This window comes from Pelecanus crispus, chromosome 2 (genome assembly GCF_030463565.1).
Source record: "Pelecanus crispus isolate bPelCri1 chromosome 2, bPelCri1.pri, whole genome shotgun sequence".
Classification (NCBI taxonomy): domain Eukaryota; kingdom Metazoa; phylum Chordata; class Aves; order Pelecaniformes; family Pelecanidae; genus Pelecanus; species Pelecanus crispus.
Window position 1 is genome coordinate 97,502,521 of NC_134644.1, and position 20,819 is coordinate 97,523,339.

General features: G+C 42.0%; 1 protein-coding gene across 1 annotated transcript in view; it reads right to left on the reverse strand.

Annotated features, from left to right (window-relative positions):
* Positions 1 to 20,819, reverse strand: part of GRB10 (growth factor receptor bound protein 10) — a 108,014-nt gene that overhangs the window by 66,595 nt on the left and 20,600 nt on the right. Inside the window, exon 2 of the mRNA XM_075705456.1 lies at positions 16,881 to 16,974. Coding sequence (XP_075561571.1) covers positions 16,881 to 16,974 — 94 coding nt within the window. The remainder of the gene's footprint in view (positions 1 to 16,880; positions 16,975 to 20,819) is intronic.

Sequence of the window (20,819 nt, forward strand, 5' to 3'; positions counted from 1 at the left end):
GCGAATAATTTGTGAGGAATTACTGCTGTAACGAAGCACCAACCTCTGCTGCGTGAGAGGGGAATGCCACAGTCCTGCCGCACAGATCCCCAGATGGCAGAGCATATTGCTGCAGTCGCATCCCAAATGGTGGTGTGGAGCCACTGCTGAAGGCATCCGTACCCCACACCACTGATGCAGAAACCAGTCGTTTGTAAGAGCTCCATGATACTTCCCTCCACCGTGACTATGCTGACCCCAAGAGCTCCTGTTAGCCAACCTTTAAAAAAAAAAAAAACCCACCAAAAAATACCCCCCCAACCCCAAACCAACAACCAAATAAGAACACAAAAAAAAAAAAAAAAGACAAACCATTACAGTCAATCACCTGAGACCAACAACGATACAAAAGAAAAAGTAATCTGAATTTACCATACAAATCTTCAATAAAGAGCAGTAACGTCGGCCTAAATTTGTCTAGGTCTACGAAAAACGGAAATGTAGTTCTTCTAGACTCACCAAATCAAGTTTCCTTTTTTAAATCAGCTACTCGAAATGTGGTCCTTTGCCATTTAACATCCCACAGGCAAGCTGCACCGGTTAAAATAAGTCAGGTTGGGTTCACCCAAAAGCGAAAGCCACAAGTGTGCAATGCACAAGATTCATCACGGCTTGACGCGAGTCAAACCCAACTGGCCAATTACACCTCTTTCCCTTATGGGACCCACATGCTCCATTTTACAAGGTGTGTGCATTCCCGGTTCGGGTACTCAGGGTGCCCCATGATTTTGGGAAGCCAGCCTGCTGCTCTTCTCCACCTGGTCAGTTTTCACCAGGCAGTGGGTAGGGACCCTGAAGCCCCCACCTAGGCTCATCTCCTTGCATGCCCACAAAACAACGCTGGAAGCAAGACACAAGACATTTTCCCCCAAGGGTAAACAAGGTCAACAGACCATCGCTTCTTACGAGGCAATCTCCGTTTCCTTCACCCCACGCGACAAGGGTGTCGTCGGTACACTCAAAGGAGCTTGCAGGGGCCCAACATCCTGCGCTGTGCCTCCCGAAATCAGCCCCACCACTCCTCCTAGGAAAGACATCCCAAAAACCTGTGGGCGCAGGTTCAGTGTTTGCAAGAGGTTAGACAACGTGCTCGCCTCGCTCCATTTCACATCTGAAATACAGCCCAAAAAAGCAGAGAAGACTGGTTTCTCCGCCAAAAGCATGCCCACGTATTTATAGACCTAGAAAGAGGCAACGCGTGAACAGGACAGAGCTTGAGGTAGGCCAAAACTGTCGCTGTAAAGCCTTAACGCTCTGAAGGACTTCTCTAGACGGTTTTTTAACAACATCAGCAACTCCAGGTTAGCCACCGTGGTAGGAACACCCACTGGTGTCCCAGCAGCAAGCTTCCACCGTTTTAGTTATGTGACTGAATGATTCTTCAGCAATGCTACCTTAGCCTTGCAGGTGACCTGTATTCGGACTTTAGTCTATTCCAGATTCACTCTCTGATGCGTATTTTTTTCTACCCAGTCTCTAAAATTCTCTGTCATCTTCTGAAGAATACTTATGGTTATTACTGAGGATAGAAGCTACCTAACTGCAGTCGCCGGGTACATCATCCACTAGTCTCTGAGTTGCAGACCTCATCGTTTAGAAACCTGTCAGCTGCAGCACTTCAGATTTTAGAAGGACTTGGAATATTTTACTGTGCCTGAGTTCTCCACGATTTTTCAACCACTTAAGGACAAACCACAAAAACATACACAAAAAGACCAATTCTATGTTGAATAGCAGCAAGCTCATAACTGAATTGCAAAGATAAACAAAAAATTAGCAGCCCCCATGAAGCCTTTTTTTATGCATAAACTTACAAACATACAAGCTTATAAAAATTTACAAGTGCGTGTATCTATGAACCTGCAAGCAAGGTATACCAATTAGGAACGTGAAGAAGACACACAGCCAGTTCAAGACATGTTCTTGCGCAGTTACAAATGCACTCAGACAGTGGTGCTGTAACACACCGTAACACTGCGCTGCTTCCAACCTCATGTTGTACATGTCACAAATTGCCTGCAATCTTGATTTGGACAGAAAGACTTAAATATTGTTACTGCAATCCTAATGCCATTAATGAAATTACATACTAATTGCTTTGGTCAGTAGCACCTTATATACTTTAATTACTTAAGCAGCTACTTGCTGTTAAGAACTCCAAATTTAGCTACATCTCATACTATGTTTTGATTCCCTTATTTAGCTGGTTTGCCCCATTTAAGTCTGGTTTTTTTAGCTGCAAATACAACAAGCTTGACAGAATCTTGTCCTTTTTAATAAGCACAAAGAGACTTAAATAAATTAACAAATTCAGATTGATCTTCCCCTTGAAACTTCTTGGCTTTAAGAAAAAGTGCTGCAATCTTCTTCATCCTCAATGCAAGAATGTCAGCTGCTTTGAAATTATGCATTTCTAAAGTATCCTCACATGACACAGCTTGCCATACTGAAGTGCTGTCATGAACCACTTGCACCACAGTGTTTACATAAAGGCAGAAATAAATACTGTACTGCTTATCGCAGTCAGATAAGTTCAAAGACAGTGATGACTGAGGTTTATTGTTACAATGCTGGACTGTGGTGAAAAATTTTCGTGCAGAACTGACGTCAAATTACAACAGAGTTGTTTTTCTACAGATCTTTCTCCCCCTTCTTATTATGTGAGCTTAATACAAGCCCCAACTTAGTATATCTGCTTTATAGATGATGTAAGAAATCCAAGTTACAGAAGTGTACCATTCCAGTTCATTTTGGGGCAGTCTTAACACTGCAAGAAGATTTTTTCCAAAGCTACAGGCATCATAAATAAATGCAACACTGCATTATTGTATTTTGCTAATTTACTCCTCTTCACAAAATCCAAAATAATTTCCTTTGGAACAACATATTTTCATTGATGTTCCTCAATCTTTTCTTAGATGAACGTGAGGACCACCTGACTAGAAAAAGAAACAAACAAGCACAGAGTTTGTTTCCTTATTTGACAAATATACAACTTAAAGCACAAGCCACAGCAGCTGCACCATAGCATCGGAATGTACAGTTATCTAAAAATATTTAAAAGTTTTAGTAGTGAAAAAATAAATGAAGGTTGTTACTCTTTTCTGATGTGTTTATGCAACTATACATTCTTAACTCTAATCGTAAAATGGATGAAACCCCAACATATGGTTTGAGAACAGGAAAGACCTACACTAAGAGCTTCTGCACCACCTAAAGCACTAGAACCAGCTTCCAAGTTTTCTCCATCCCCAACAGTCCTCCAGAGTGGACATCCCACATGGGCTTCCTTTCAACTTCCAGTGAACTAATTTTGAGAGTTATCTTGCATTAGGTGAAGAGCAACACTTTTTGTACTTGATTTAAATATATTTCAGATTCTTACCATCTTCCTCTTTCAATACAGTGCGTACCATTTCATTGAGAGCCACTTACTGCTCTTTTCTACCTTATTAACCTCTATAGTGTCCACTGTCAACAACACCCTTCAATTTTGTCCTCGCTAGCTAGTCCCTCTGTTGGCCCCTCCAAAACTGAGGATGCACTAGAAGACTCCTTCTTCCCACATGCTCTCAATAAAATGCATCTTGAAGTAATCCAGATGCCTGCATGAGACACATCAAGTATTTTGACCGATGTTTTTCAGGCAGGCATTCATTAACACGAGGAAAGCACTCACGTTGCTTGTATCAGGTCAGTGCATAAAGCGAGGTATACTGAACAGCAGCATTTTTCCAGGACAACTGAATCTATATACAAGGACCTAATACAAGTATAAAATATTGTAAAGGGATCACAAACCTATACTGATATTACTATATCTATAAAAGTTTTGGGGATAGATTAATCCTTAAGTTTCTTCCAAGCCTATTTAAAAGCTATTTAACCCACAGCACTAAAAATTTCTCTTCTACCTCACAGATTTGAAACCACCAAGTAGCTAACTTGATAGTATGAAAGCGTTTCTTTGCTATACCTTCTGTGTCAGATTTGTTGGCAGGGGGCTGAGTCCTCCCTCTGTGTTTGTATGGCACAAACATCAAAAGGACTAATTTCAGGCTGGAGCTGAGACATGCGCAACATTCAACGCTAACCTCTTGAATTCACTGCCCTCACTCTGTATAGGTCTGCACATTTGCTGAAATACAAGGAAAGGTTGCTCTCAGCCAGTTCACTAGAAATGACTCCACATTTCAACTATTTTTCTTGTTAAAATATCTGCATTTCCAGCCCAGTGTAAGTGTTTAAGAATGCTTTTACTGCTGCATTTCACTTCACTTGTCAAACCAGAATAAACTTCCTTTGGAGAAAGTGGTTTTTTGCTATTACAAGTACATTAGGAAGTGTGCCAGCACAGCTGTACCACCAAACCCCTGGGAGACACCAGGCCCTGGGGAATGTAAATGGTCTGAGAACAGCCTACTTGACATCTTTTTTCAGGGCAAAGTCATCAGCGCCCTGACCACCAAGTCCTCTTGCTCAAACACCCTCACTGTAAGAAGGGAGGCTTCACCCCAGCCCCGCCTCCAACAAATTTCTCCCCATAGTCTCAATTTGCCTTGGAGCCAACAATCTGCCAGATTCATCTCTAAACTTGCTCTTCAGAAAGAGAGATCTCTGTTTTGTATTTCACCAGCCTAACACAGCAGGAGACACGTATCCTGGCCCAAACAGCTCAGCGCTATTGCCATACAGAGGGAGGGTTGAGAGGTTTTTTTGTTTTGCTTTGTTTGGTTGTTTTTTTTAAACAGAAGGTTTATAGAGATACACAATGGTGGAAAGATATTACCACAAGCATAAATACTGTATTAGTAGACATCTCGGCTCCTACAGTAATGAAAATTAATTGCATCTCTTTCAATAGTTTCACTTCAGCTACATATTAAAACCATCTTAAAGAAACTCCATGGCTTTTCACCATGCTTTATGCCTCAAGTGGTTTTCCCTTATCTCGTTATCCTACATTTAATGCCAATTTTTTTTTTTTTTTTTGGTACTAAATGTTCCAGCTTTAACTTGCAAGGCTGGTCACTGCTCCCAACTTTGATTTCAACCCCCAAAGACACACAGAGAAAACTTCAACTATCCTTCAGCTTAATTCACTGACCCTCTCCCCACTGTGAGTCAAGAATTATGCACCTTCAATCAAAGCACATTTATAGTACTCAGAAGCTGCATTATCTTTCACCAGTTCCAAGTCATATACTGCATACAAACAAGTCAATCTACAGAAAGGCAACTCACCATGTCAAAGTAAGTCTATGGTTTACCCTATATATTAGGATACAATCTCACGTATGTTCACATTTCAGTCTTGATTTCAACTCTTCAGAACTGTCTCTCAGCTTAATACGGTGAACAAAGCAGGACTTCATCTTCACAAATAGCATGCACACTACAAAGCAGATCTCAACCACATACTTGACAGAAGTTTTGCAATAGCAATATCCTCATTTTGCTGATGGGGAAAATGTAGGTAGACAACTACACTGATTTGTTTCATCCCATGTAATAGCTAATTTGTTGAACAAATGCCTCTTAACTCTTTGCCCAGCTCCGCACAGCCCAGTGGCCAACCCCAGCAAGTATTTCCCAGCTCCTGCTGGAGGGGTCGTGGGCATGGAGAGCCCATCACTGCCTCTGTGCGCTCGCGTGAAGAAACATACACTTAGCAGCGCCCCGCAACGATTTCTGCCCTCCAGTTTCATCAAAACTTCGGGTCCAATTATTCTGAGCAGCTTATAGCTGCCTGAGGTATTTGATGGCTAACTAACAACACATGGGAGTCAGGGCTGCTGCTGCCATCGTTATCTGCTATAGTTTGCAATCGCTCGTTTGCGTATGAGTGTATGAGCCTCTCTGCAACGCTGCAGCGCAGACTTCAGAGGTTTGTTACTCCACGCAACTTCCAAAGTGAGTGAAAAAGGAACCGTCCCCCCCATGAAGACCCTGCTTATCAGTAAAGTAGGCAGCCGGCGCGAGGTCACCCGTTGCCTTCAAGTTGCCTTCTTTCAGTGAGGACTGGCTGTGGGTACAGGCAGTACACTCTGCAGAGATGTAGGACTTACAGAAAGAACCAGCATGTCGCTGTACTCAAAACCCTGTACCGTTTTACACTCTTCTTACAATCTTAAGTCTGACTTCAGTCATGAACCCGTGATAATTTTTTAAACATAGAAAATCATGTTGATACTTAAATAAACACAACTGCCACTAAGAAAGGCTACTTTCACATTTACCCAACACCACAGAAATTTATTAGCCAGGTATTTTTAGTGACATCCATTTTTTCGGATATACCACAGTATATATTCTTCTTGACATAACTAAGTTAAGCTATTACTTGCTGATACAGACCATGAGCACATTCCAGTGCAACTTGTTTGTCTCAGCTAACGGAAATACGTTCTCCATGCTGGAAAAATCTTAAAATCCGCAGTCCTCAACTTCCCAGTCATCTGGCAGAACCAATCTCTTTTTATAAACAGATTTGAAAAGGCATTTCTAAGAAAGATAATGTTTAAGCTCTAACTTGAATTGGGCATTTTCCTCTCATCTGTAAGATGTGTTCATCTTTATGTGATAATCCTGGTTTTCTAGTACGTAAGCTCCTGAAAATTGTTCTAATATGCAGAAAAGGATACTAAAACCTTAAAAGAATTCTATACTTGTCCAGACTGCTTAACCTAAATTTGCTGTAAGAGTGTCAGCCAACTTTTAAAATCCATTCAATTTTTAAGTACAAAGCCAACTTTTGTTTAGCATTTATGATTCTTCCTCTAATTAAGCCCAGCTAACAACTGAAAAGGGAGGGCACCAAGTTGCTGAATTGTAAGGAATCCTAAAGCACAGAGAAGCCTTTGCCAGGAGAACTGCTGTGTCACAAATATGACCCATTTCACCCTTGCAAATGAGTCATACCTTGTCCTCGTTCTGCTTCTTACCTCTGGAAATGTTGCAGATTTAGGTATTGCTTGGTTATTTTTTTATTTAGTTATTTTTATTTTTTAAAAGAGGAGCAAAGTGAATTTCTGTATTCATTCCTAAGATGATAAAAGCCCTGCTTAGAGGATGGAGCTCATAAAAAGGTAAATTAAGTTGTATTTTGCTCCACCTGAGGCACTGGAAAGAAGAGACAGAAACCAAAGGTTAGGACACTCGTTAGGACAAACAATGGAAGGAAACCAAGACTGTACTGCCTGTTCTCCACCCTCTCACTACTTTGATAGAGACCAAAAATATAACCTTGAAGGTCAGGGGAAAACAAAAACCTAAAAATTGAATACATGTCTCTCAGAATTGTTTGCAGACGAGCGGGCTGCATTGTGTCAGCTATTAGAAATTATCTGCCATCACAAGAGAGATCAAAGGTGCGTGGCTGATCAGAGACAGGACACAAATCAGTTCAGTGTGCTTTAAACAGGAGCAGGAGGAACTCACGGCTTTAGCTGAAGGAGTTAAATGGATTTCATTCGGGGGGGGGAATTATATCTAGTCCCAAAATTGCTAAACGTATTGGTGAAGTAAGGCTGTTAAAACGTTTCTTGCCAAGCTCAAGTCCAGCCAATCTCAAGAATTCAGGGCGCAGTTTCTGGCATTACAACTGCCTCCACTTTGCCACACCACTGCTACCACACTCTTGGAAGTAAGTTTCATAGAAAAAGGGGTCTGGTTTTCCCCATCGCCTTCAGAAAGCGGAGACATACAGTAACACTGTACTCTTGATACAGACTTTACCAAAGTAGACAGAATGAAAAAAGAAAATAGCGCCCCCCCCCCCCCGGCACAGTAATTGCAAACACAACATGCATTGCAGATAAATGGCAATCAATTTCAGATCTATTTATAAGTTACACTCTTAAATGCCCGAATAAGCAGAATAGCTTTATTTCAGACTTGAACACAACAGTCATGAAACCAGACTAGCACCCTAGAGCTTTCCATGTAATCAGATACCGAAAGGCACTTCTCTCTCCATTAAAGCTGACCTTGCATAGTGACACTGTACTTTTATCTCAAAAATTAGAGATACTTACACTTTCGACAATATTCTTTTAAGCTGTATTTCGTAACAGGCAGTATAGCTGCAGTGAGTATGGATTGTTTCCACGTCTAAATATACCCTTCCCCTTTACATGTCAACCTGCCTTTGAAATTTAGGATTTGATTTTGCTTAAGGTGTCAGAATTTGAACTTAATATTCTGATGCTGCAGAGACACTGTTTTTACTGAACAACCGCCACTGTTACGGCATGATTAAAAACTAGGCTATATAATAAATCAACTTTCCTAGCTGGAAAGCTCATTAGTACTGAGACTGTTTAAGTGCCCACAGCCATGTTTTGACATTTGGCTATAACACCTTCACTGAAAGGTTCAAAAGCTTCTTACATAAAGCTAAATACACTTAAAACTTGCCCCTTAATGGGGAAGAATATGCAGAACCCAAGGATAAGCATAAAGATGGCAGAGTGGCACAGGCAAGAATTCAACTCAGTCATGTTAAAAATGTCATCCAGAAGCTATCAAAAGAGCCCTTGCTGGTAGTATTCATTTCCATCCTCCTGCTCTCCTAACATCTTGACAGTACAAATTTAGGCAGATTACAAAAGAAAGCATAAAGGCAATAAAGTTATGCCAGAAAACATATGAGCTCATCCCAGGATCTTACAGCTAACTTGTATTGATTGCATTAGAAGACGCCATTTCAGACCACTAAACTCAATTATGGACCATTAACTCAAATGGAAGAAATAAGCCACCTACGAGGCAGAGGACAACCCAAGACCACAAGTCTCCCCATACCTGTTGGGCAGTAAATAAATAGGTATATAAAGCAACTAAAAAAAAATAAAAATACTGGAATGTATCGCACTCGGCTGCTTTAGCGATCTGCTTGTAGAAACGATGGAGATGACGCAAGTTGCTAAGTAAATATATTTACAGAGGAGCGAGCGCACTACCCATAGGATTTTGGACTTATTTGCTCACAAAAGACGTAAGAGAGTAAGAAATGAGCTCAGCTCAGATACCTGGGAGAAGCACCTCATCATGAGTAGATACTGAGACACTGGTCTCCCTCTGGTACCCGAGTCTCCCCAAGCGCACCATTTCCGACAGAAGCGTTGGGCTCAGGAGCTCGAGCCCCAAAAACGGAAAGCCCAAAGTCACCTCCATGAAGGGCCCCCGGGTTGCCTTCCTCCGGGAGGCCCCTCTCGGCCCACGCAAGGCGCGGTTCCTCCCCAGCAGTCACCGGCGAGGCTGTTGCATCAGGCTGCCGGCAGACGGGCGCTCGGCGAGCGGCCAGCCGCCCCGACACAACTGGAGCAGCCGCACCAGCACAGAAAGTATTTGTGCCGCCGATGACATCACCCCGCCGAGCTGATACACCTCTGGGGAAGCGTGCCAACAGCAAACAAATCCATGATGTGAACGTTTGCCTCCTGCTAACAGGGCAGGCTCTTGTAAGGGACTAATTCCTTCAGGCACCTACCTCGTGGCACCCCCGCCCCTCCCCGCGCCCCCCAGAGCGTGCCGTCTCACTCAGCCGGTTCTTGTGCCGTCGCTGCAGCACAGAAAGTTAGTTTTCCACACGATGCCCAAGAGTGCACGCTCCCAGACAAGAATGAAAGGTGTCCCTATGCTACCCCTTGCACTACCTAGCTAAAGGATGCAAAATGACGACTGCTCCAACACTTAGCCTTAGCTCTGCTTCAGTGGTAGCAGGAAACGCACATCCCTTAATATTAAGGGCAAAAGCAAATTGAAAAGGACATTTTATTTTACGATTTATTTCACAGTGTCTCCCTCTCCCTACTTGATTTGTGGTGGGTTTCTTAAAGAGTCATCGCTTTAGGCTTATACTAGTACCAAGCTAACTTGTTCTTCAATAGGTAACACTGAGAGGTGAGGGAGGTAAATGCCTTCTTGCTCTGAGAAGGATCTGGAAAGAAGCAACAGAATCACACCGCCCAGATGCCCAATTTACACCTTCCCCTCCCAAAGCCTCAGACAAGAATTTAACAATAATGACAAGAAAGGAGCTTCTAATCACCCTAAATTCATGCCTTGTGAATGTACCCCCGGTGGTAACTGGAGATACAAATCTTGAAAGAGAAGATGGACGAACACATCCCTCTATCTTCAGTATGAAAAAAACCCCAAACCCCCATGCTTTCTCAGACGCCATACACCCTACAGCTTCAGTCCCCGAGGGACAGGTATGGTGCCTCATGGGCTACCTTGAGCAAGGAAACCAACTCCCCAGCCCAGCTCCACCTTGCTCGCCCAATGCAACCATCTCCCTTCCAACGCGGCAAGACGTTCATTACAAACATGGTAATAAATTTACCATTTTTCCATAGGCCACAGAACAAAATAGGCTTAAAAGTTACTTTGACAGTCACATAAATAGGGAAGATTAATTTTTAATATTGTAATACTTCTTGCTTTAGGCTTACTTTAAAATTCTTCTTTTTGTCTACATCTCCACTTAAAACTTCTGACAAATAAAAGCCCCAAGGCAAACCATGTTATACCCTATACAACCAAGACAGAGGGCCCTTTCCCTGCACTGAATCCTACCTTGTCAGAGAGCTTTACCCGAAGAACACACTGAATCCTGAGAGATTATAAACAGGCTTAAAATCACATGCTTGTCAACTATGAGATATTCAAGCTTTTTTAATTCGTATCAGGTGGCTTCAGAGGAACACATTTAAAAATGTCCAAAACTGAAGATTTGCAAAGCTGATACTAAAAAGTTGAAATAGGAAAAATAAAATAAAAAACAAAACAAAACATCACAATAAAAATAAAAGAAAATCCATCAGTCATCTGCAAATATGTTTCTCTGAACATGCACCATTTTAAACCATTTTTGGTCTGTTTCTTCTCATTTCACTGATTTCACTCAGTCTTTGTTAGCAGCCTTATTATATACAGTCTTCCTGCTAAACTCAACCAGTTGGTCTATTTTGTCAGCCTATAGCTTGCTGCAAATCTCTGAATTTATCTAATTATCTGTACTAAACACCAACCTACTTTGTCTTCTCTTTTCATCTTCCCCCTCCCCCCGCTCCCCCCCCCCCCCCCCCCCCCCCGAGTTCTGTCAGCCCAAGCATTTGGGAACTAATATAATGAGGGAAGTTAAACTTGTACACAGCTATTATGGGTGCCCTCCTAGTAACTGTGCTAACAAGATTCATCACCAAGTACAATGGAAGCCTTCTCCAAAACAAGACAAAGGTACTGTAATGAGCTAGGCAGGAAGCCGGGGCTCCGCTCGCTGCGTAAGGGTAGTCAGTGTAAATCTTTTTGGCACTAATGGTGGCTTTTTTCTAAGGCTGGACAATGACAACAACATTTATACAATACAGAAGTATTCATTAATGTCTGGCAGCTTTTGGTGTTGTCTCTGCAATACAAACAAGACTATCTGTTTTTCACTCTACGTTTTCAATTCAGTACCAGCTGGATTCTGCAAAAAACATGGGTTAGTTCTGATACACCAAATAACCGACTCATCCCAGTGGGATCCCACAACTGAAGCATATGAGAAGTAGCACCCGCCATTACTAAACACGCTCCTCCTCAGCTACGGAACAAATAACAAAATCACCTCAAACTCACGTGCCTATCCTGAGGCAGACACAAAAGACAAGACATTAAAAGCAAGTAATAATAGCAGTGGTGGAGAAAAAGAGTGCTACAGAAGATTATTTCTCTGGGCTAAATCTTAGGCATTGTAATACTTCATCTAAGCCCATACTCATTCAAAATTTGTCCGTATTTACATGGGCTTGTATTTTTTTTGACCCAGGCAGTGTGCTAGAAGGGTAGTTTCCACCACCACTGACATTTACCATCTCTATAAAAGTTAATGTATTAGTTACTAGCCAGCGAGGTACAGGAGAGCATCTACCTCAAGAGCAGGCTGCTGTGCAATGCAAGCTGGAAGCTGCCCTGGATCCCTCCAGTTCTGGTGGGAACAAGTTGTCTGTACATATGGGCAGGAAACCTAATGCCAACTGATCCGCAACCACAGCATTTTCATCATCTCACTACAGGCAAGACTTCCTACTATGACCAACCAAGAAAGACCAAAGCATGAGCTGGCTGTTGGCAAAGGACAGCTCTGTCTATCCGTGAAGTGCTGTAACAAAAAGCATCAAGTCCAACAAGAGCCAAGAGCACCTCAGGAGAGGGAGGCCACATATGAATACATTAATAAAAGAAGATAAATCTTTCATCACAGACCCATGACAAAACACATTTGTACAGACACCAACAATCATCCCATAAGTACACACATACAGAAAGTGCCAGAATTGCATGTCTAATACTTCCACTAAAAGTCAAGGTGACAGAATGCATCTTATTTATGCCTGGCTTCAAAATTCTGAATAAGAAGTAGCTACACAACCTCAAAAAGTACACATCATGTACCAATAAAATGTAGTGCCCATAAACTTCACGGCCGGGACTGGTGTTGGCACTATTTGCTGCTTGCTAGAAAAACAAACAGAAAAATGAGCTCCGAAACACACCTCAACAAAGAAAAATCCAGAAGTACAGAGCAAGACGAGAAACAGCGGTGGCATGGCTGGCAGGTTAAACCCCCCTGAAATCTGAGAGTAAACAAATTCAGTTGGGCTTACGGTTTTCTGTAGCATGGTATATTTTGCTATCACATTTCATACAGCAAGGCCACTCCTAGGCAGCACAGGGAAATCCATGGGATAGACTTGTCTTGCTATGGAGACACATTCAAGGTTAACTTTGGTGGCACCGCACAGCAGCGCGCTCAGCCAAGAGCAACAGAGGCTGCACTGCCAGGGTGCTTGGGGAGGGAGGAGAACCAGGAGCATCCTTTGGGATGGGGCAGGGAGAAGGAGTGCTGGAGCCCATCACCTCTACAAAAGGCCTCAAAACAGCATCTACATGCGAATGCAAGCGTTTTGACTAAAATCATGACTATGGTCCCCAGCTCTGCCCCTTGCTACTGGATGGGGTACAAACTCTGTAGGCTACACACTGCAGAGAACCTGTCATTGCAAAATGTTAAACATTTGTGAGTGCTAAATGTTTTGCAAAGTGAGATGTGGCTGAGGAGGCTACAGTGTCCTTCATCTCTACACTCCACTCCTGAAAGGAAAAAAATTAGAATAACAATACCTGTCCCATCCTAAGCATGCTCCCACTTCCTCTTTCTCTTGGTGTTTTTAAAGATGGTAAATAATTGTTTTGATTGTTTCTTAACCTCCTTCCTTAACTCTTCAGGAAATGCCACATAGTTTAGAGATACTTTTCTTCTCCAAGCCTAGAGGCTTTACTACAGCTTCTGGAAGGACTGCTCAAGAAATACTTGACTTGCTGTTTATTAAATGCCAAATCCTGGCTAGCTGTTGTTAACTTTCTATAACTTTCAGTAGGTAGCTGAAGCATATCTGTTCCTTTATATCAGTGGATATTAGTATTGTTCAGCTGGATGAAGCTCACTCTTTCCTACTGCATTTAATTTACGAAGTAGCTTTTGGGGAATAGAGGTTAAGAAATCCTAGTTCCTGCTCTCCGCATTTAGTACCTTCACAAAATTTGCCCAACTAGCAGAATCATTGAAAAGTGAATAATAAATAATAGCTTGGATATAAAATTACTTATTGTTAAAGTAAGTGATTTTTTTCAGCATACCTACACATAAGCAGTTATTGAACTACTTCTAGGAAAACACAGTATTCCATCTGCACTTGAACCTGCCTATTTTAAAGACTCGTCACTTTACAAAAGGTATTCTCTGCTCCCCAATCTTTACAAGATATTCTTTTAAAATGAAAAGCTGAACAGTCATAAAGCATCTGCTTGTGTAAAAAGAGTGATTCAGCAGGAAACATGTACTTGAAATACCCTTCACAAGAAAGAGCTTATTCACGCAGGGACAGTTGGCAGGGATATCTCAGTCTTGTGTTGAAGGGATTCAGATGCCCGGGAGGAAGCTAATCACCATTTTTATAGGCTGTGGAAAGCAGGGTCTGTTTCAGAATTGCAAGTGCTTGTACCAAAGCTCTCCCAGTGAAAAGCAAAGGGCTATAAGTTAATGTTCAACAGAAACTGGCAAATCTGCTGCGTTCACCAAGCAAGGTGGTCAGGTATGAATTGGAAGTGTATACATAAAATAACATAGTAAGTATGGTTGCTCAGAGTTCAGCTGCAGCATTTAAGGCACAGCACACTAAAGGGAAAAAGGCAGGGAGCACCTACCACATGAAATATTTTAGCCAATTCTAATCCTTCCACAATTTCCACTCATATTAAGTATATATCAAACCAGCTTTGTTGCAAGCCTATCAGTTTTCCTTAAAAGTCTTGTGAAACACAGGAACAAAAGCTTTAGATCTGCTAGTCGGTATAAGCTGAAGTCAGCAAGTAATGTTGTATATAACTGGAAGCAAAACTTGCCATAGTCTGTTGCAAGTATCATCAGCATAATCAAGACATACCACCAAACAGATTAACTTGTTAAATGCAAGCAATGGTCCTGCAAGTTACTTCTGGATACAGGTTTACTCTTAAGTTTTTCATTGAAGTCAATGCCAGCAAAGCTTTAATAGAAAGTATTAGAAAGACATGACTGCCTCAGAGCTAGTTCAGACCATGTCACAACTCCCTCTGAAGCTCTTCGTGTTTTATTTTTCTATGTGTTATTCATTAATCAGTTACTGGAATATGTGGCAGCTCTTAAAATACTTGTACTTTCAAGTTATCGGACAAGAACGTGTATTTCATATGCTACGAAGGAGTGTAGACGCTCACACCTGGATAGAACAAACACACAAGACATGACATAACACTATGCTTACAGCCACTTCCACTTCCAAAAAAATACTGAAGCAGCAGGTATCATACCTGCAAGGCACGTTGCTTCCCTCTGACACTGCAAGATGACAAAGGTGCTACAGCCCAGCGCAGCATTCGAGGCCACCACCGGGCATTTGGGTTTCAGGTCTTAATCCACGCCGCTTACGTAACAGCGTTTCATGGTCACGGGGGTAGGCAAGATTAATAATGTGCGAAATACCTGCTTCAGCAACAAAATCAGGAAGATTTTAAAAATACTGGATTTGATTGCTGTCAGTCAGCTGACGTAGGGAAAAAAAAAAATTCCAATTTGTGGGTGCAAAAGTGATCTTTACTTCAGAAAGTATTGGGAAAAACGTTAACCAGGTCTTGCTTTAGAAACAGGCATTAAACTGCCCGTGCCCCCTATGCAAAGCATTCTCCTCAAAGATAGCTCTTTTGTAAATTTGGACCAGTTCGCATACAGAGATTTGTCTCAAAGTGGCTGAGGCAGAGCCACACATCAGGTGACACTGTATGGATCCTTCTGCAGTACTACAAAACTGATAGAGGAAAAGAAGGGTCTGAAAAGGAAGTATCAGGCTGAAAAGCTGGCTTTGTGTCATGAAAATGCAGCGTTACCTATCTCTTCACTAAATGTTCAGACTTCATAAGCAGCAGCCACACATATTTTAAAGCATGAACTTAGACCACACAGGATGTGTCCCCCCCTCAAAATCCCTTGATTAATGGTGATATTTACAAATAGCTTCAGAAGAAGTCACCTATATAGATATGCTCCAGGAGCTGCACATCCCAAGGTAGGTGAAATTAACGTAACAGTACCATTCTATATATGAATGAAAAATAGAATTTATAAGCTCTGTGCTGTATGCATGCAAGCATGCCACAACACACTGCCTGTGCTACTAGAAGTTTTAGATTGGATTACATGGCAACCTGTTATCTCCAATTGAAAGCAAAGCCTTAAAAAACTGGAAGTCTTGGGGCACAGGGAGGGAAGTAAATTAAAATACAGTCCTCATTACATTCTGGGACTTGTCTGTGGAACTTAAATAGTCTTGAGGATCTACAGGTCATGAAATTCCAGTCTTGCTGCCCTCAGCAAACAAAAGAAGCTGCATTTTTAAAGGAAAAGTTAAGCATGTCATATTTGGCAAATATTTTAAGTAACATGTTCGTGATCTTTTTTGTTTCAATAGCCTTGTGCTGACTGCAATACTATTAGCTGTTGCGCTGAAGAAACAACATTTGAAGATGACCTTCAAGGACTTAGTTCCAAATTAAGCCATCAGGAACCCCGAGGGTAAGGGTGTTCACTGGTTAAGACAGTACTCTCTATTATTAATTATTTCAAAGCTAAAAAAATAAAGCTGAGCTAAAAAGTCCCTGCTATAATAGTAACTCTCTTTTTTTTAGGTATCTGAACAGACAGAAATTGGCAAATTAAGACTTTTAAGGTTTATTTTAACTTTTTATGTATGGTCCTGTTGAATTACAGAAGCTAAACCATTACACCAGCATTACAACATCTAGTTCAGGACTTCTTTCCCCGAATGAGTTGATTTCTGTCATGCAAAGCAAGTAAACATACTTTTCTACTGCAAAAGTTGAGCCAGAGCCCTGAACCTTTCTTACGTCAGTCAAAGGTGTTTTAAATGCAACTTTTAACATTATAAATGTTGAATTCAATTTCAGTACTTCCCTCCTCCGCCTTCCTAAAAACAGGAGAATATACCTGCCACCCAGGCTAGCAATCCCAGTTTGGGCTACAAGGCTTGAGATGCACTCTAAGTTCTTCATCATCTTCATCCATAGCTCAAAGGACAGTTGTGACAAAACCCAATTTCTTCAGTTCTCCGCCCCCAACCATTCAGAACTCTCCCCCCCACCCCACCCCAATGAGAAGGAGAAATGGCAACATGGAGGCAAAACCATCTCTGCATTCCTCTGAGCAGCCTGGATTCCCACCCACTGTTCCTTACCTTGGTGATTCAGGGAGATGCGGTTAGATGGTTCTTGGAAACCTGGTTCCACCAGATCCCGCCGACCATGAGCCGAAGTCTGGTCTACATTGTCCTAAAAACAGAAGAACAGAAAATCTTATCAAAACCAGGCATTCTGTACTCCCTGGAAGCTACATTGCACAGAGCCAAACCACTGATACAAAAAAAGATCCCTTCCATACCTCTGAAAGGAGAAACCAATGTCGGAGAAAAGGGGTGGGGGAGATTATAGGGGGACACGAGACTGTCACATTAATACATGTGGCATGAATCCAGGATCAATGACTATGCCATTGGCTCATGTGTACATCAGTTTGCATTTCAAACTGTGAAATAGTGATGTAAATGCACTGCCTAGTTTAACAAAAGTTTTTTCTTGCATCAAATTATGCAGAGGCTTGGGGCTTTGTTTTCTTTAATTCCAAGTCTGTGGCTTAGGGGTTGGTAACTAATTAACTGGACTGAAACAGATTCAGTAGTGAACTACTAAACCTCAAGAGGAATCAGAAGTTCAGTTTAGATAAACACCCATGGCTCTGGATGCCAACCTGTTTTTCTTTTTTTTTTTTTCCTTCATACTAGAACTCTCACAAGATCAGGTTTCAAGAAGTTTTAACACAGACTGAATTTGGCTAAGTCTAAAATACCACGGTTTCTCACAGATCTTGCCAAAGACAACGACTAGGAGAAAGCAGGAAAATTGAAATATAAACAAAAAATAAGAAAAGCAAGATAAGTTGTATTGTGTTTTAGAAGTATGAGAAGGAAATTTAGAGCAGGTATACAGTTTTACAAAGTTGGCATACCTTTGCATATACCAGTTAAGGGTGGGTATGGAAAAACAGAAGCAAGTGCATAAAGTTGACTGCATTGATATATCACCGACCATAAACTGCCACAGTGATATACGTGACTGTATACATGTTCCTGCTGTGCCCAAAGCGTGGGATAAATACACAATGGCATGACCCAGATTTATGTCAAAACATAGGAACCACCTTCAGAGCAAATGACATTGTAATTATGGCAGAGCAATAACATGCACACAGTGAGCAGCAATTAAATTATGTGTAACCATGAGCTCTCAGCCCAACACTTCCAGTTTACAGAACATAAGCTAATGCTCAAAAACATAACGGATGTAGTGTTTGGGGATAAGAACTGTATATAGTTATACAGGATATGAAATATATTATCTCTTCTTCAGAGAGACTGTCTCAAACTGCAAATACTTGAGCTTTGATTCAAGTACTCAAGCACTGCTCTTGAGTGCCTTCACCATCAGGGATCAATTCAGGAGCCCACAGGCGTTTATAAGAAAAGAACTGCCAACAGTGGTATGACTAAGAGAGGTTTTTACAAGTAAACAATATATGATAAGATACATATGGCATCCATCTATCTATGCCAGATACAACTGGGACCACTCAAACTTCTGCCTCCATATTGGCTACCTCCCCTTATCGCTCTTTACATCCTTGCCACTGATTTTCACAACACTGGCTGTTTTTTCATGAGGCACATCTAGCTAACTTCACAAATTTTTGTAGTTGCTTCTCAGGAGTAAGGAAAAAAAAAAAAAATCAGACCTCCTGTCAGCACGACTATTTGTTCTTACTTTCTTGAAACACAGCAGTATTTATTAGCTCTTTCACTGGAGCTCACTGGATATGTGTTAGGAACAAGCAACTCATGAGCTCCCATCTCTGTCAAATCCCTTGCAACCGCAGGGTATCACATCCAAACATTATTACCGCTTTTGGAGCGCTAGTCGTTTTCACTGGATGTATCTTATTTTCTCTGGGATACCGCACAGCCAGCCCTGACCTGGCCCACAACATCTCAATTTTAAATTTCAGGCAGGAAATTTGGGACTTGCAGCATGAGAAGGCCACTGCAGGAAGCAGAAAGCATGTACAAAACTAAGATTCTGCTCCCCAGAAAGTTTAGCATAATTCTTTCAAAGGCTCCAAGGACAACAGGGGGGAGGAGATGTTTATCTAGGAAAAGTTTCAGTCAAAACTTAAAGCTGAAGTGGATCGCTCTTCAGTTATTTCAAACCTAGTACAAAGGTTGAGAGGTGAGCATCGTAGGCATGGAGAACAAAGCAGCAGAACATCCTTCCTCCTAGTGCAGTGCCTTCCTTGTGCGTTTCCCCCTACGCAATTCAACATCATGTATTTCTGTTGGTTAGCTGAAACCCCACTGACGCAGTTTCACAGCGTTAGTTCCACTTCCCAGGAACGAGTCCGGACATCTGACGTGTGGATGCAGTTGTGTATTGCCTCTCGGCTGGGAAGAACAACAGGGCATCCCAACAGAAACGAAAGGTGGAACAGGAAAACCAGTTATAAGCTAAGCGTTACACACCTAAATGTGTTTTCAGTTGTCCCAAGATGTAAAAGTCCCTAGTGGAAGGCAAGATTCGTGCAGTACTATGTAGTAGCAGAGGATGAGATGTGGCCAAGATGCATCTTTTTACCTTTGGGTTTCACACAGCAGTAACACACAAACACCTAACTGAGAAGACCTTATTCCAGGCTTACAGCTGGCTGCAAGTCCGTAACTTTTCAATTAAAAGATTTTTTTTTTTTTAACAAGCAATTGCCAATAACTTAGGAATAGGATTCATCCTCTCTGCAATCACCTCACCAGTACCAGAAGATGCTGAGAACCACAGGCCTCATTCACAAAGCTTAAGCCAAAGTCAAGGTAAGATCTTTCACACTTTTCAGAAACAGAGGTTTCAATGATTAATGATTGCCAGTGCTGCCCGTACAAAGCCACTGCTGCTGCCTGTTTTGTGAGGTGCGAACCCCTGCCCAGAAGGTCTGCAGGCTTCTCCTGCAGCTTGAGTAAAGCGTGGAACCAAAGGCTTCCTCCGGGCACTGAGGGCCAGCACAACCCAGGTGCTAAAGTAAAGCGAGGGACGTGCATAAACAAAGCCACACCTGTTAAAGCAATGCGGGCAGCAGAGGAGAAAAGGTAAGGGCAGTGTGATTTAAAGAGCTCAGGGTAGTTTCACATGACCCTCCAGAATCCGTTTGTGTCCCTTGTGCACAGACAAACAGTGGCACTTGGCCAGCTGCAGCAGAGATCAGACAGACACTTGGACAAGGTTAGAAGAAAGGGAAGGGGGGGGGTGTGAAAAAAAGTGATATAATTGCTCCGTGCCAGCGGCCTCGTTGTCGGACTCCAGCTCAGGGCCGCGGCTGAGGCCCTCAGCAAGGTGGGCACCTGCTTTGGTCCATCACCGTCCCCCCCGCTGCTGCTGAAACCGGGCTCCCGGTAAGTCATGTGTTTGCTCCATGTTTTAATCCCCAGCTCTCCCTCCTCTTCCAATAAATGCTCTCAATATGAAATTAAAGCATGTTACTTAACTTACTGTACCATCCAGCTATTGTAGTATTTTTAGAAGCGAGCTGAGCATTAGCCCTCGCTGACTTGTTTGCATGTACTATTTTCTCTGTCAGTCAGCATCTGCGACCAAGGATGATTTAATCGAGTGACTAGCAGGAGTGCTAGAAGGATCTGAAGCAGGGGGGGTGGTTTGGGTGGGTTTTTTGATTTTTTTATTTTTTATTTTTTTTTTTTTAACAGAGTCCTTTAAAGCATTAGCATTTCATATAGCCAAACACACCGTCATTACAGGCTAGATTTCAGTGTCCTTTTGCAAACCTATATTGCACAACTCAAAATGCAACATGCTTGCATCGCATTAGGAGCCAAAGTCCGCTCATAGACAGTGTTATCTCTACGTATCAGTAACCAGGACAATCTGGATTTATTTTTCAATCTATAACCAAGCCTTTCAAGTTGCACTCCTTCAGCTATGACACACAATGTTTGCTGCTGTTTGTGCTAGCATGATAAGCATTTCAGTTATCAAAGAACACATTCAATCTGGTCTTTTAATCA